The sequence below is a fragment of the Stegostoma tigrinum genome, chromosome 6, assembly GCF_030684315.1.
Source record: "Stegostoma tigrinum isolate sSteTig4 chromosome 6, sSteTig4.hap1, whole genome shotgun sequence".
Classification (NCBI taxonomy): Eukaryota; Metazoa; Chordata; class Chondrichthyes; order Orectolobiformes; family Stegostomatidae; genus Stegostoma; species Stegostoma tigrinum.
Window position 1 is genome coordinate 65,718,340 of NC_081359.1, and position 16,483 is coordinate 65,734,822.

The 16,483-nt window shown below is 38.5% G+C and overlaps 1 protein-coding gene across 1 annotated transcript in view; it reads left to right on the forward strand.

The window, feature by feature from the left end:
* Positions 1-8,917, forward strand: part of LOC125453187 (GRIP and coiled-coil domain-containing protein 2) — a 67,573-nt gene extending 58,656 nt beyond the window's left edge. The window contains exons 20-23 of the mRNA XM_048532416.2: positions 2,489-2,683; positions 3,373-3,512; positions 4,209-4,410; positions 6,557-8,917. Of these exons, the coding sequence (XP_048388373.2) occupies positions 2,489-2,683; positions 3,373-3,512; positions 4,209-4,410; positions 6,557-6,624 (605 nt within the window). The 3' untranslated portion in view covers positions 6,625-8,917. The remainder of the gene's footprint in view (positions 1-2,488; positions 2,684-3,372; positions 3,513-4,208; positions 4,411-6,556) is intronic.
* Positions 8,918-16,483: the final 7,566 nt, after the last annotated feature.

The following is a 16,483-nucleotide window of genomic DNA, read 5'->3' on the forward strand; positions in this document are numbered from 1 at the left end:
CGCGCTCTCTCTCTCGCGCTCTCTCTCTCGCGCTCTCTCTCTCGCGCTCTCTCTCTCGCGCTCTCTCTCTCGCGCTCTCTCTCTCGCGCTCTCTCTCTCGCGCTCTCTCTCTCGCGCTCTCTCTCTCGCGCTCTCTCTCTCGCGCTCTCTCTCTCGCGCTCTCTCTCTCGCGCTCTCTCTCTCGCGCTCTCTCTCTCTCTGTCTGAGAAACCTTTCACACTAACTCAGTGTCACTGTTTCTGTGTCCTTATGCTATTGGATACCTTGTCAACAAATCAATTGCATTTTTTCCACTTCTATCCTTATTTTTCGAAGCGCTGAGCTATTTGCTTTAAGAGTGTCTTGAAAATCTCATCAAAATGTATGTAAATAAACTTCAGACAGCCCAACACAACTGAGTTCAGATTCAAATCAAAGCATCTTTCCTAACAAGCATAACATAGAAATGCAAATCAAATTTAAAGCTATAGCTTGCTCTGCCCATTCTAGAACTCAAATTTTCCAACAATAATATGTCACGAACCTTTGTTTAAAAGTAGTATTATGATAACTCTGCAGATTGCATAGCGACTGATCAGTGAAAAACCTGATAATTCATCTGGAAAAGAGTTATCTAGTGGGGGAAAGGAAGGTTTGTGGGGAAGAAATGTTTATTATTTGAGTCAAAAGATCAAACAGTGGTAACAGTGTCAAATTTAGAAGAAATGTTGAGAAGATTGTACTGCATATGATTAATTTAGTCCAGCTAATCCATCTCAGCATTTTTGCTCCATGCAAGCCTGCTCCCACTCTTCTTTACATAGCCAAATCCATTCTCCTTTAGATGGTTGTGGTTTCCCCTAAAAGGCATCTATGCTTTATTCCTATAATAGTCTTTGACTAAATGGAATAATATATTGTAGTGGTATAAAGTTGAGGTGAGAGTAACTACCTCATCAGCCTAGCATTTAACCAAGTGTGAGATTAAGGGGAAGGAGGAAAATTGAAGTCAACGGATATCAGGGGAAAAACACCTTGCTGGATGGAATATTGTAGCAAAAACGATGATGATAGTGGTTGGAAATCAATCATCTAAGCTTGTGGACATTGTGCAGAAATTCCTCAGGGCAGTGTCCTGTGTCCACTCCACTTCCGATACTTCTTCAATGGTCTTCTCTGCATCATAATGAGAATGTTCACAAAAAAGTTCTCTGGAATAGGCGTATTCACTAATGACAACTTAGCATTCAGAATCATTCAAAACTCCTCAGGTACTGAAGCAGACCATATTCAAATGTAGCAAAACCTTGTCTGCCCAAGCCTGTTGACAAGTGACAATTAACATTTGTGCCAGAGGTGCCTGGCAAGACTATTTCCTATGAGATAATTGAACTATTGCCCCTTGATGTTCAATGAAATTGCCGTGGCTGAGTTCCCACAATTAGTGTCCTGGCGTTAAAATTTAACTAGAGCAGTGATATAAATGTTGTGATTGCAAAAGCAAGTCAGAGACTCTGAATTCTATGGTGAGTTACTCATCACCTGATTCCTATTAGTCTTTCCATCACCTGCAAGGTATAATTCAGGAGTGTGATAGAATACTGTCCACTTGCTTGATGGATATTACTCCAACAGTACTTAAAGCTCAAGACCTGCCAGGACAAAACTATCTGCTTGATTGGTATGCCGTTCTTCAGCATACATTCCACTCTGCATTGATGCACTGTGACGGCAGAGTGTACCACCTATAAGATATGCTGCTGTCGATCATCAAGGCTCCTTTGACAGCAGCTTTGAAAGCTGCATCCTCGAACACAGAGGGAAAAGTGCAGCAGGTACTTGGGAACTCCACAACCTGCAAATTGCCCACACCGCCCTGACCCAGAACTATACCACAGTTCTTCCATTGTCTTTGGATCAAAAGCATGAATACCCTTCCTAACAACAGTGTGCATATCTCCACAATTCAAGGATAGCGGTAGTTGACAAATACAGCTCAATATCATATTTTCAAGGGCTGTTGGGGATGGGTAAATACTGATCTCGCCGCAACACCCCCATCCCATGAATGAACAAAAAAAATGCCCGCTCTAATTTTGTAATTAGACTTTGTGAGCACTGCAGTGATTCAGAATCCAGCTCAACACTAGCTTCATGAGGAGATATTAAAATGACACTATGCAATGTCCAGATCCTGCAAATAAATCTTAGAAGTACCATCAGGAAAACAATGTGCAGTGATCGGTAGATAATATATAATATAGTTATATAATATATAAATTCCTATAAATGAGAACATTTACTCCATTGTTGATGTAATTTATGATTTTGAAAAGTTATTGTATTTTGAATAATATGCCTCTTTGCAAGAATGTATGGATAATTTTGATCAAAGCCTTTACAATGTCACCCTAAACATCATGCATGTATTTACATAATATTTATTTAGTGTTAGAGCGACAGTTCATCATGAGAATGTCTTATTTTTGATCTTTTTAAATTGTCCAAGACATTGCACAACTCGAGCCATCTGGGAAGATTCCACGTGACCGAAGAAACTTGGACATATCTGTGATAGATATCAATTCCATTGACCGTGGAGAAGGCGAAGGAATGGAGATGACTGAAACAGAATCGGTATCTTCTTCCAATACCCAAGTTGCCTCTCTTGAGCAATTACTCACTTCCCCGGAGACAGTATTAGGTTGGTTGACAGTTTTAAATTCAGAACAGACTTAGAATGTCAGGTAATTTGTCTGATATGGAAAGTTACCAAATATATTTGTAAAGCAAGAAAGTTCGTTGGTGTTTTCTTCCTTGGTAATTGTTTTAAGAGGACTACTACTTTCTTTTTTTTACGTTACAAATAAGGGCATTTTTCTTGAAAAAGTAGTAAGGCTTTTTTAAATCTTAAGAATTGCTATTCCATGTGTTCATAAAAATTGCAATAAAATGTATTTTGATCTTAAAGTGCCAACTAAATCTGTCTGAAGTGGTATTCTTTGTGTATTGAAACTGACAAAGAAAATCTTGTAAAATTAACATTTTCCCAACAAGGAAGGGCAGACAGACCTGAGGATGAACCATTTAGGACCCCATTTCTATATTTTGTGAAGTTTTGGTTGAGAACAGTGTTGTTAGATATCTAGAAACACACCAGTTGCTTTTCCCCTTAGTCAATATTGATGGATTAGTTATGGAGGGAAGGAATTTTGGAAAAGATCAAAATTGCAGATTTAAAATATCTGCTGGTCCAAGAGGTTTAAAAAAAAAACCAAGGCAAGTTACTTTTGATTTCCTCTTATAGAAAAAGGCATAAGAAAAGCAACCAAAGTTCTTCTACGCCTAGGTTAACCGGAGAACTGTTCTCCCTATCCCAATGATTATTTGCAGATGTTGCACAATGGCAGCCAGAGCCAACCAAAGAAGAAATAACACAGAAATTAAATACAGCTACAAAGAGTATTGACCATTTAAATGGGCTCTTGCGTGAGACTGAAGCTACTAATGCCATCCTTATGGAACAAATCACGGTAGGTGCACACACAGTGGGATGGAACACCTAATTAAATGTTGCCAGATCTGCTTATTTTCAGGAGTTTCTTCATGGAATATAATAAAGTGTGCTTTGTCGTTCTTTAGTTAATCTGACTCTTGTTAGATGTTATCAGAGTAAATGGGAATTGCAGATGCTGGAGAATCCAAGATAACAAAGTGTGGAGCTGGATGAACTCAGCAGGCCAAGCAGCATCTCAGGAGCACAAAAGCAAAGGGTCTAGGCTGGAAACATCAGTTTTTGTGCTGCTAAGATGGTACTTGGCCTGCTGTGTTCATCCGGCTCCACACTTTGTTATCTCTTGTTAGATATCTTCCTTGATATCGGGGAGAGAATCATATGCAAATTGGTTGACCTTTAGGATTATTTAGTAAAATATGTAGTCCTGTCTTGTTAAAGTTGTTCAAACCTGAGAATTGTAGTCTGTTACAACAGACATTTCCTGATGTATTTCAAAAGAGCAGTCAAGAGTAAGCCATCTGCAATTTTTTTAACCTTTCCTTACTGAGTGTTATAGACATCTGTTTCTGTTCACTGAAGTTCTGTGTCTTATTTTCCTCCCTCCATTCAGTTTTGATGATGTCATCTACTCTGTCCTTTTCTCGTATATTCTTCTTTCTGATCGTGTCCTACTTCGATATACAGGTTACAAAGTGTTCTTTTCCCCACATAGCTGCTGAAGAATGAAGTGAGAAGACTAGAGAGAAACCAGGAACGTGAAAAGTCTATTGCAAACCTGGAGTATTTGAAGAATGTTATGTTGAAGTTCATATTCCTAAATGCAGGTAGTGAGAAGCAAAGCCTTCTCCCAGTAATTGATACAATGTTACAACTGAGCCCAGAGGAGCGAAGCAAGCTATCTGCTATAGCTCAAGGTAAAATTTGAAATTTAAAACTTGAGCATAGACCGTTGTTCTCTAATTGAGGGCTCCAAACAGCTTGTGAGCAATTCTTGAACACTAAATCAGTGGTTTCCGAACTGTTGTATTTGTAACGCCTCTACAAATGTTAGCATAGTGGGTGTTGTCTAGTGCTAGCCAGAAGACATGTTCAAATCTGCCCTGCCTAGGTTGTCATAAAATGTCTGAACAGGTTGTGTTTTTGTTTAAAAACGTATACAGATTTTGGCCTGGATTTCAGTGACAGACTTTGTTCAATACATACATGTGCAAAGACTTGTAGATTTTTGTAATAGAACTTAGAGTTTGTAAACTGCTGTGTACAATGGGTGCAGTTGCTGTAACCAGCACAAGCAAAGCCATGTTACCTTAGCCATTCTATAATGTTATCTCACAATCCTACAAATTAATGAATTTCAACTACGTGCCAATTGCCATTTGAAAATTCCTGTAGAATCTGATTTCACCACCCTTCCACTCCGTGTTACACTCCTCCATATAAAAATGTTTTCCTTTCTCTTTACTCTTTATCAGTTATTTTAAACTGTGGTCTTGGGTTATTGACCCACAGCCTCTTATAGGGTTGGGTTTTGAAGTCCGCTGTCTTTAGTGAAAAGAGTGCCATTGTCATATGTTGCACTTGCAGTTGCCCCACAAAGTTACAATGGGGTTTTACACTTGAATTTGCAGCTGTTAGAAAATGGTGTGTGTACAGGGCCCTCTGCTGGAAATCATGGAACTGTGTGAACATCACAAGCAACTGTGTATCTCCTTCACCAATCAAATTGAAGATATGTTACTGAGTGCTGCAAAGTCAAAATTGGGAAGTATAAGCATGGTGAATTCAACATAACAATGACTTTTTTAAAAAAAACAAAGGGAAGAAAAATACATTTTGAGATGGAGGGGGGAATACAAAATAATAAATGTAAGAAAATTAAATTTATTGTTTTTTAAATCTACGAAATTGTTTTCAAACCTGAGGGAATGGAACACCATACTTCTGAAAGTTCATTTGTTCAGTGCCAGACCCTATCTGTCAATAATCAAGACTAATTATAGTAAAATACACAGTTTGAATGGCCTGTTTAGTGACTAGGCACCACAACTACACAGGGTTCCTTGTATTTCAATAGCAACTCTTTCACAAGATAGTTATTGAAGCTACAGGGGGAGCAGGGCAACATACACAACGACTTTGATTTGCAAGTTTGACAGCTTGAGTATCGTTGCTACATGTTAATTGACTGACTGACTTCTATTGTCTGAAAATTAATGCCCTTACTGATATTTAAACTGCAGAATCTAGATCATTGGCACACCACTGTCCAGGCAAATAATGTCAACTATTGCAAATGTTGTTCAGAAAATCTGTTTTTATTATTTGTATAGTATAGAAGGAACATACAAATAAGGCACAAATGCAGAAATTTCATCATCCAGGCTCCCTTCACAGACTCACTAAAGTTTCAGTTTACCAGATAATAACTTAAAGAAGGCTTCCTTACAGCAAACTAAGTAACATACTGTGTGATTGGACTGGAGAAAAAAGGTTCACACTTGTTTCCTGCAAAGAGAATTCTCAGTCTGTCAAGTGTTTTTCTCTAAATGAAAAGTAAATTGGCTTGTATTTCCCTCATCCACTGGCATCAAGATAGAAGTTGTTCATGCGAGATTTTGGTCATTAGTGCAACAGATTTGACAGGGAAAAACTAAAATTAAAATTTTACATTTTTATTTCAAATGTGTATGTCAGTAAATGTTTACCAATTTTGTTGCTTGCTCATTGTCATTGGCAGCACTTCAGAAAGGCAATGAAGCACCAAACAGATGCCAGGTGTTTGCCCAAAAGTGTTAGGAGTGAGGCCAGGTTGAAAGTCATTTTGAGTCCTACTTCTGTCTCTAATTGTGCAGTTTCAATCAGCCAGTATTAAAACATCAACGGTGGCTTACAAATATGTTGCTTGCTTGACAAACCAATGATTTTACATGACATGGGGAGATGCACAAGGTGCTGTTTTTCTTGTTGAACAAAACAATACTCTGTGAAAGTTGTGTAATTTGCCCATATTTAAAGTTATTGTAATAAAGTCCACTTATTTAGTTTTGTGTTTTTTTTTAGGAGAAGACGAAAGCACTTCACGGTCATCAGGTTGGGCTTCATACTTTCACAACTGGTCTGGACTGTGATAAAAATTGATGGGGCAAAATGTTTACGTTTCATTCCAGCCATTTTGTAAAGAGAAGATGATTGTTGAATTTATGAAGAGGAAAACTGCCTTATGACGAACTTCTTCTCAAGCCATTTGTTTAGTGTTTCTTATTTGGTTTGTAAGTTCATTGTACATTTGTTGTTTTGTGTATTCAGTTTTTTTCATTCTTCTAAATTTTACAATACTCTAAGGAAGAACTGCAACTGGAAAGTAAAATGTTGAAGTAACCTGTACAGAATGTTTATTGATCTTTAAATTTGAAGTAAATTTGTAATTAGCTTTATTCCAATAATGTGAAAGCAATGTTAGCATTCAGCTGATAATACTAAACATGACAAACTCATTTATTTTGTATATTATTGTAAAAGGGTCTACAGTTGTTTGGTGTTTTCTAATGTGCAATGAACTTGCGGAAGTGGTAATTTAGACATAGCAAGAACTATTCAACTAAAGTCATGATCTCTGGAACTAAATATTTTAACATATTTAAAAACTGGATGGAGTGTAGAATATATTTTGTATTCAAAATTCAGAGTTTATTGATTCTGTAGATACTTCATACAGATGCATGGAAGCCTATAAATCCAGTAACGCTGGAATTCTAATTATCACATAAAGCTCCTTAGCAAATCTATTGTGTTTATTGGGATCAGCAGTATGTTTAAATTTATTTAACTTTCCTGAGAAAGTAGTAATCTCTGCAGAACAAATCAATAGCAAAAATAAACCATGTTAAAGAATGTGGAGAAATCAAAGTGATGCACCTGAAAGATTGAAGGATTTGAACACACTTAGTAAAGGTGAAATTGATTTCTGGAACCTTGAATAATGAATAATTTTTTTAAACAAATCACATGATTTCTTTCAGCATTATATGTGAATTATAGTGTATTGAGTTTTTCCGTCAAGGGATCAAAATAATTATTTCACATGTACCATATATGTGCACTTTATTCCTTTGTTTTCTGGAAATGTACCTCCATGTTGAGGTACGATGATTCTTCTGTAAATTTTTATTGTCTTTTTAAGTCCTTAGATACAAAGCCTTTCTGTTTCTGCCTCAATCCCTTTCTCAGATTTCCATTAGCCATTCACTAACAGTGACCAAAAAGCTCTTTGGTCAGTTTGCTGCCAGCCATCCTCAATACTACAGGACTAGAAACTGTGTGAGTGGTGAGATGATGGATCCCCTGTTAATTTCCCTTTCCTTCCCGAGAGTGAAACTACAATATTCCCTAGTTAAATAATTTTTCATGCCTGATGTGCTACTTTTATTGTGACATTATACACTTGCAGTTTATTACCAATCATCTAATACTTTGTGATGAGCTCCTGATGATCTTCCATTGCAATTGGGAAAGGGCATCTATTTAATGTACAAAATAATAAACATGAAGACTAATCTCAAGGATCTTCTGTTGCTTGTGCAGGCTTGTAAATAGATTTTTCATCTATAGTCTGCTTCCGTATTTCAGGTTTATTATCATTAAGCGATCTGTCAGCTGTAATTCATTATTGACTATGGGTTCTCTAATAAAACAATATTTCTATTCTAATATACCAGTATTTTTGCTATATAGATATTTTGTGGAATGTTTGAACTGGATCACATTTTAGCATTGTAACACCAATAGTATTGAATGTTTCTGCTATTTTCTTCATGAAATAATCTGTTTTTACAGTATGAGATTATTGAAAACCTGCTCCATTCTCACGACAACATGGCCCTTGAAAACCAACCATTGTGAATTTTCAGTGTTGCGCGTGGCAAGAGAAATTCCTAGAGCTGAACTGTGTTTGTTTTACAATAAAGATATCACCTACATTATATATTTAAGATAAATTTATGCATAAAGGATGCATTTAATAGAAGAGTACTTGGGAACGGAAATACTGAAGCCTGTTTGACAATGTAAATTTAAATTAAATCTTTATTGATAAATTTAAATGGCAACATGTTTACAATTTGCTGCTACTAAAGGATGCTGTAGTAGATGAATCAGCATGTAACACTGCAATTTAAGCAAACTGAGATAATAGGCTGTGTAGATCTTGGTGCTCACTACAGTCCCTTTTCATGAGGGTAGTTTCTCTTTACATTTTAATAATACTTTCTGCTATATTTCCCTTTCAAGATTTTGGTCTCTTTTCCCATCAGACTCAATTAGTGACTACCTTTTAACTTTGTTCTTTGGAATTGCTTGCCAGCAAATTGTGTAAACATGAAACTGACCTTTTAATTTGTTTGTAATTGTCATATTAAAAATTCACTGCACTCTTGTTTAAAGCTATAACATTTTCATGTTTTTAGCATTTTGTCTTGTATTAATTTTGAATGAGTGTTATCGTATGATGGATCCTCAACCCTGCTCCCAAGCATTAAGCTATCTGGTGGAATTGCAGTCACCATCCTCTTTTCTGGTAAGCATTATGGTGCCTGTTTCATAGAGTGATAGAGCTTTACAACATGGAAAGAGGCCCTTCTGTCCAACCATCAAGCATCCATCTGCTTTGAATCATATTCTCCAGCTTTTGACCCATTGTCTTGTATGCTATTCTGTTTCAAGTGTTCATCTAAATGCTTAAAGATTTTAAGAGTTCCTGCCTCTAGTGCTCTTTCAGGCAGCAAACAGCAGATGATAGCCCTACCCTCTGGTGAAAAGAATTTCTTCAAATTCTCCTGACCCTTACATTAAACCTATCTCCCAAAAAGCTGCTGTACATGAGATTGGAGCAGAACACCTCATTTCACATGCCCCATATTGTTATGTACCATCCATGTACTGACCAGCCTTGTCATGAGAGCTAAATTAAAAGAAAACAGCATTACAGTTTCATTTAGTGTGATAGAGAAAGACCACCTGGTAGTTTGAGTGTGTTGCCTTAAAACAAGATGTTCATAGTTGCTACCATGCAATTGATTACAAGTTAATGTGATAGTCTCTGTAGCTATGTGCTGCAATTTTCAAGGAGTTTCACAGTTTGCTACTTTTTTCTTTACACGACGAAGGAGCTCTGCATTTCTGACAGGAGATTCTGATCAGAGTTCCTTCAGAACTGTGCAGCCATACTTCATGCCAACAATTTCTTCATTTTGCAGAACTCTTTGACGAAGGCAAACCACACCCTTTTCACTGCAGTCGGTTGCTGTGTTCTGAAATCCATAGGTCCAGAACTGCACATCGACATTTTGACAGCTGCTGTCTAAAGGTAAAATGTGTAAGTTAAGCAAGAGATTAGGATGCTGACTCAACGAAGTGTCAGGTGCCTAGGGTGCTGCATGAGTAAAGTTGTGTGTCAAATGGGCAGGGTGCAAGGTGTATTTTATGTTTAGATTGGGGGAGGGATTCCTGGGTCATGAGAGTGGAGAAGGGGTTATGGTCGTCCAATGGATATACACTTGTCTGTTTTGTTATGTCTTTCAATTAGTATGCAGTACCACTTTAACAAAACCAGAATTTACAGTTTAAGGATACAGAATAGGTCATTTTTAAATGAAATGAGAAACTTCTTCACCCAGAGTGGTGAACTTGTGGAATTCTTTACCACAGAGAGCAGTTCAGGCCAAAACATTCGATGTTTTCATGAAGGATTTTGATCCCTTTAACCCTAAGAACAATATATAAGGATATAGAAATAAAGTGTGAGCAGGATACTGAGGTTGGATGATCAGCCATGAATGGCAGAACAGGCTTGAAGTGCTGAATGGTTTCTCCTACTTTCTGTGATCCAACGTTTCCACGTAAAGGGGTGTCAGGTTCGGAACGGATAAAGGTTGGGGTCAGTTTTCGAAATGGGGACGAGTGGCAGGATGGGTCTCTTGCACAATGCGGGCTGTCAGGCCTGGTGGTGAAAGAGTTGGGTTATGTATTTGATAGACTAACTTATCCTGAGTACCTCTTTGCTTAACTGTAGCAGATCTCTCCGACTTCTTTCATTTTAAATCTCAAAGGGTCACAAGCAAAAGGAAATTGCCCAAGAGAAACTTCAGGTTCCCAGGCAGTTCGGCTCCAATAGGAATTTTGCAGGATCCCTATGTGCAACTCCAATCTATACTTTAGAAATTATCTTTCCATTGGCAATTCAGACCAGTGTCTATTGGGAAGATATAGGTAAAAAGTCTTACTACTTCAAGATTCTGAACTGGTTTCTCACTGAATCTGACATATTCACCAGTGGGCGCTAATTGTAAATCACTCTTACATATTAACCCTTTCAGACCTTGCACCCCATACAATGTATGTTGCCTATAATTTCAAATACTATAATAATTTGTATATTGAAATCTAAAATCCACGTTTAAAAAAAATGACGTGTCTTAAGTGGATGGTTTCTGGTTGGCTAACAAGTCAAAAGAGGAAAAAGATGGTCTAAAAAGAGGATTTTTGGTTTGAGGGAAGACAGAATTTATTAAAACAAGGCAGGATCTGAGGATCAGGTCCAAGTAGAATGGGAACAGCTACTTGAGAGTAAATCTACAGCAGAAAAGTGGGAAATGTTCAAGAAGAATTGGGGAGAGTACAGGCCCAAGGAGCAACAAGACCAGGGAACCCTGGTTATCTAGAAGTATTCAAACTGGATGAAAATGAAAAGTGAGGCGCATAGCAGGGACAAAGTGAGCAAATCAACTATGGGCCCTAGGGGGTTACAGAATGTGCAGGGGTATCATAAGAAAACAATTGTAAGGGCAAAGAAGAGGCAAGATTAGAGAAAACCTCAAAATATTCTACTAATATATAAAGGGGAAAAGAATAACCAGGGAAGGGTAGGGCCTATCAGGGACAAAGGTCGGAATGTCTGTGTGGAGTTGGAGGATATTAGTAGAATGTTCACCTTTCTTACATCTCCCTCTCTTGGGAGAAGGAAAATGGACTGAGGTTTTTGAGCAGATTGATTATGGGGGGGGTGAGGAGGTTTTAGGTGGTGTAGAAGTGGATAAGCCTGGGGTCCAGAGGAGTTGTATTCCAGGCTGCTGTGGGAGACATGGCAGGAAATCACTAGGCCCTGACCTGACCCAGTTTTTAATTCATCCCTTGCCACAGGAGATGGCTAGTATGGAACGACTTTACAAGAATGTTGAGAGACAAGTGAGGGACTTAGAGAGCAATGAGTACCTCATCAGCAGTAGGGAAACTTTTGGAGAAAATTCTGAAGGAGAGACTTAAAGTCATTTAGATAGGCCAGATTTGATCAGTGATGGCATAGCTTTATCAGAGCGAAATTGTGCCTAACAAATTTAATTAAATTTTTTTTGAGGGGATGATTAAAGGTAGAGAGGAATGTTGTTCAAGTGATACAGGTTATGGATTTCAGCAAAACTTTTTTCAAGGTGCTACATGTGCTTTTACCTTCTTTATGAGTCCCATCAGATCCAGGGTAACTTGACAAATTTGTTTAGTGGCAGGGGACAAGGTTGTCATGAAAAGGCTGTTTGTCTGACTGGATGCCAGTGACCAGTGGATTACAACAGGGATTAGTACTTGATCCTTTGTTCCTGAAGCACATGGAAAATGAAAATGCACATGGGTGGCAGGAAGGAGTTAAGACGATGTGTGAGTTTGAGGATGACATGAATGTTGACTGGGTGGTTGACAGTGAGGGGAAAAAACCCTTGGTTACAGGAACAGGTTGGTCAGATGGAATTTAATCCTGATAAATGTGAGGTGCTACACTTTGGAAGAAGTAACAAGACTGAGTACTTGATGAATGATAGAACCCTAGGATGCTGAGAATGATTTTGGGGTATTCATGCACAAATTTCTGAAGGTGACAGAGTCAATGCAGAGTGTGGAGCTGGAGAACACAGCAGGTCAGGCAGCATCAGAGGAAAAGGAAAGTCAATGTTTCGAACTGGGTCCAGCAGGGCCCCAACCCAAAGTGTTGACTTTCGTTTTCCTCTGATGCTGCCTGACTTGTATTCATCCAGCTCCACACTGCATTGCTTCTGTCTCCAGCACCTGCAGGTCTTGCTATCTGTCAAGGTGGCAGAGTAGGTTAATAGGATAGTTAGGAAAACATGTGGGATGCTTGCCTTTATCAGTTGAGACATTTTATAAAGGTGGAAAGGTTATGTTGGATCTATACAGAACTTTGTTTAGGCCACAGATACTGTTTGCAGTTTAAGTCACCACATTATAGGAAGGATGTGATTTGCACTGGAGGGGTGCAAAGGATATTTACAAAAATGTTGTCTCAGATGGACTGCTTGAGCTGTCAAGAAGGTAGTAAAGCTCAAGTCTTCTTTGGAGCAGAGAAGGTTGGGGTGAGGGTGTCTAAGATTGAGGTGCATTGCTAGGTTGGATAGAAAGTAATTGTTCTTAATTGAAGAGGCAGTAACAAGGGTAACCATTTTAAGGTTCAAGGCAGTAGGTGTATAAGGGATTTAATAAAACATGTTTCACTCAGATTCGTGGAGGTCTGGAATGTACTGCTGGAAGGGTAGTTGAGGTAGATAATCCGTCAACCTTTTAAAAGTACTTGGATGAACAGTTCACCTTGAATAATATTACATTCTATGAGCGTAGTGCTGGAAAATAGGAGTAGTGTAGACTTTAGCCTAGTTTTGGCAGTACAGCCCCAGTGGAGTAGAGAGAATCTGGTCCTCTGATTCTAACTTGTCAACCCACATATAGTCTGCTTTCACACACACACAGATGACTGCCAGCTCTTGTGTGCTTGATGTCCAGCCACAATTGAGCTTTAATTTACTTTGGTTGCACATCTGGTGTCACAAACTCTTATGTTCTTACTACCTATAGATGTCAGTATGTTGGCCAAGCTGAGAGCTTTGACAGCAGATGTTTCTTCCCCATACCAGGTGACATCCTCAGTACTGTGGAGCCTCCTGTGAAGTGCTGTTCTCTTTTGCTAGTTCAAATTTATATGGTCTGGTTTTTGCTGTTTCTGGTAGGTGCCTGTTCCACCTGGGCATTGTAATGGTCAGTATATCTGGTCTAATTCAGTGTGTTTGTTAACGGAGTCTGTGGATGAATGCCAATTCCCTGGCTGTCCCCTGTTTGTCTTGTCCAATGAAAGTAGTGTTGTCCCAGTTGAAAGTGTGGCTTTTCTCGCACCCGTGTATTGAAGCCAAGGACATTTGGTTAGGTCATTTAGTTGCTAGCTGGTGTTTGTGACTTCATTACAAAAATGTACAGGAAATCCACACATGTGGACCAGATCTTAAACTGTCACAGCAACCACCGCAGCTCTCACAAGAGGAGCTGCCTTAGGACTTTGTTCAAATGAGCCGCTACACCCTGCAGTATACCTATTCTGCAGAAGGAAGAAGAACACCTCTACAAGGTCTTTACTAGGAACAGATATCCTTGCAGCTTCATCCACAGATACATAGCCAACAGACAAAACAAACAGGACACACCAAAACCCAAAATAATAATCACTATCATATATTAAATAAAACTTCAGAATTGACAGCCAGCCTACTCAGACGGCTAGGAATCATGACAGCACACAAACTGGCAGCCACACTAAGACAGCAACTAACCAGAGTTAAAGACCCAATAGATAGCATGGACAGGATGAATGTGGCCTACAAGATACCAGGTGCAGACTGCACAAAACAGTACATGGGACAAACAGGCAGACAACTAGCAACTCGCATCCACAAACGTCAACCATCAACTAAACAACCTGACCAGGTGTCCTTGGCTTCAATACACACAGATGAGAAACACTACTATCATTGGACAAGCCAAACAGAGGACAACCAGGGAATTTGTGAAGGCTTGATATTCATCCGTGGACTCCATCAACAAACACATTGAATCAGATCTGACATACTGACCGTTACAATGCCCTGCCAGAACGGGCAGCAAAAACCAGACCATGTAAAATTCAAACCAGCACAAGACAATAGCACTTCACAGGAGGTTTCACAGTCCTGAAGATATCACCTAGTAAGCGGATGAAACATCTGCTATCAAAGCTCTCAGCTCAGCAACACACCAATATCTACAACCAGCTCCCGAGATACATAGCTTCACTCAAAACCTGAATTCTTACTACCAACTGTATCATCATTTGTATTGTGTCAGGCTGAATCATAGTGATTGGTCATGGTATCCTGTCCCAAACCCAATCATTCTTGTCACAAAATCTCACTTTTATCTGTGTAATATTACCATCTGGGGAAATTCTATTATTCAAATGTTTTACAGGCTGGAATCAGATCCTTTAACTTGTATGAACTTCACATCATCTACAATTTGCTTGTATATATGTAATACTGTACCAATTTCCACTCATTTGTTCTCACTGGCCTAATTAGGTTTCAGGTGTCAAAATGTAGATTTTGATCCTCCTGCATAAATTACTCCTTAGCTTTACCTCTCCGTAATGACCACCGGCATTATTCTATCCTGCCACACCCATGGGCTCAGTTTCTTTGTTTATTCCTACTCGTGGTCAATATATAATAATTACTATAATAATTACCTACTAAGCTATTTAGTCTGTCCCTGAGTGAACAAATTGATGTGCTGAATCACAGGGCACAAATATTCTTGTATTATGATGAAAAGTTAAATTATTTTTAAACTGTTGATCCTTGCTAATCCTGCTCTAAAATTCAAATTGAAGAGATAACTAGCCTTAAAATTGAAAATATCTTTTGCCTCATGTGTCAATTGGTGTGTAAGTGTAACAATTCATTTTCTTTTGTTGACTATTATAATTTTACAGATTTGATAGCTAACTGTAGTTCTACATGTGTGTGAAAAGTTAGGAAATGGAAGTAAGGCACCCTTACAACGGCAGTTTAACGTAACTCTACCAGTCTGTGCTGCTAGTGAGAGGTCTCCTGTCTCAACAACTGAAACTGGAGAATTTCCATTTGCATTATTCATAATCTCTAACTACAGTATTGCTGAAAGCACTGTCTGTCTATTAAAACTTTTTGTCTTGTTTTCATCAGCACAAAAATTTAGGGGTGGAATTATTGCTAGACTATAATTCAGAAATTTACCTAATGTCCTGGGAACATGGGTTCAAATTCCACTATGGCAAATGGTGAAATTTGAATTCAATTAAAAAATGAACCTGGAAATAGGAATAAGAACTGACTCTTGACAATGAAATTGTTGCGAATTGTTGGAAAACTCCATCTAGCTCACTAACTGCAATCCTTACCTGGTCAGTCCTACATGTGACTCTATATTGTTTACTCTCAAATGCCCTCTGAAATAGCCTAGCTACTCCCTCAGTTCAATAGCAGCTAGGGATAGACGCTAAATGCTGGCTAGCCAGCAACCCACACATCCCACAAATGAATAAAAGAATGCTAAATTCAATAAGGAAGAGCAATTTATGTTGTGTAAGAATGGTTGCTGATCGGATGTTGTGTGGTGTTACCATGGTGTTTAATTCTTTAAAAATGCCCAGACATATTCATTTTGCCCACCTGTGAATATATTTAGCTTCTACAAGTGTAAGTGAACCATATTGCAAATCCAATTTATAATCTGAAATTTTTATGTGTAATTATTAGCACACATAGAATTATTTGGCAAATACTGTCTAGCTGTAAATGCTGGACACTATTATCTGACTTCTGTAGGTACTGTTTGGTTGAGCTCAGTCACCACTGTGAGCAGCTGACAGGATGTATTGTTTAATATGATCTGCTTGTTATAGAAACATGAAAACTAGGAGTAGGAGTCAGCAAATCAGCCCTTTGAGCCAGCTGTGCTATTCAATAACACCACAGCGCTAGATTTTTGCTTTCTGTCCCTATATCTCTAAGTACCTTTAGAATCTGAAAAGGTATCTACTACTTGAACATATTCAGTGACCTGGCCTCCACAGCTTTCTGCATTAGT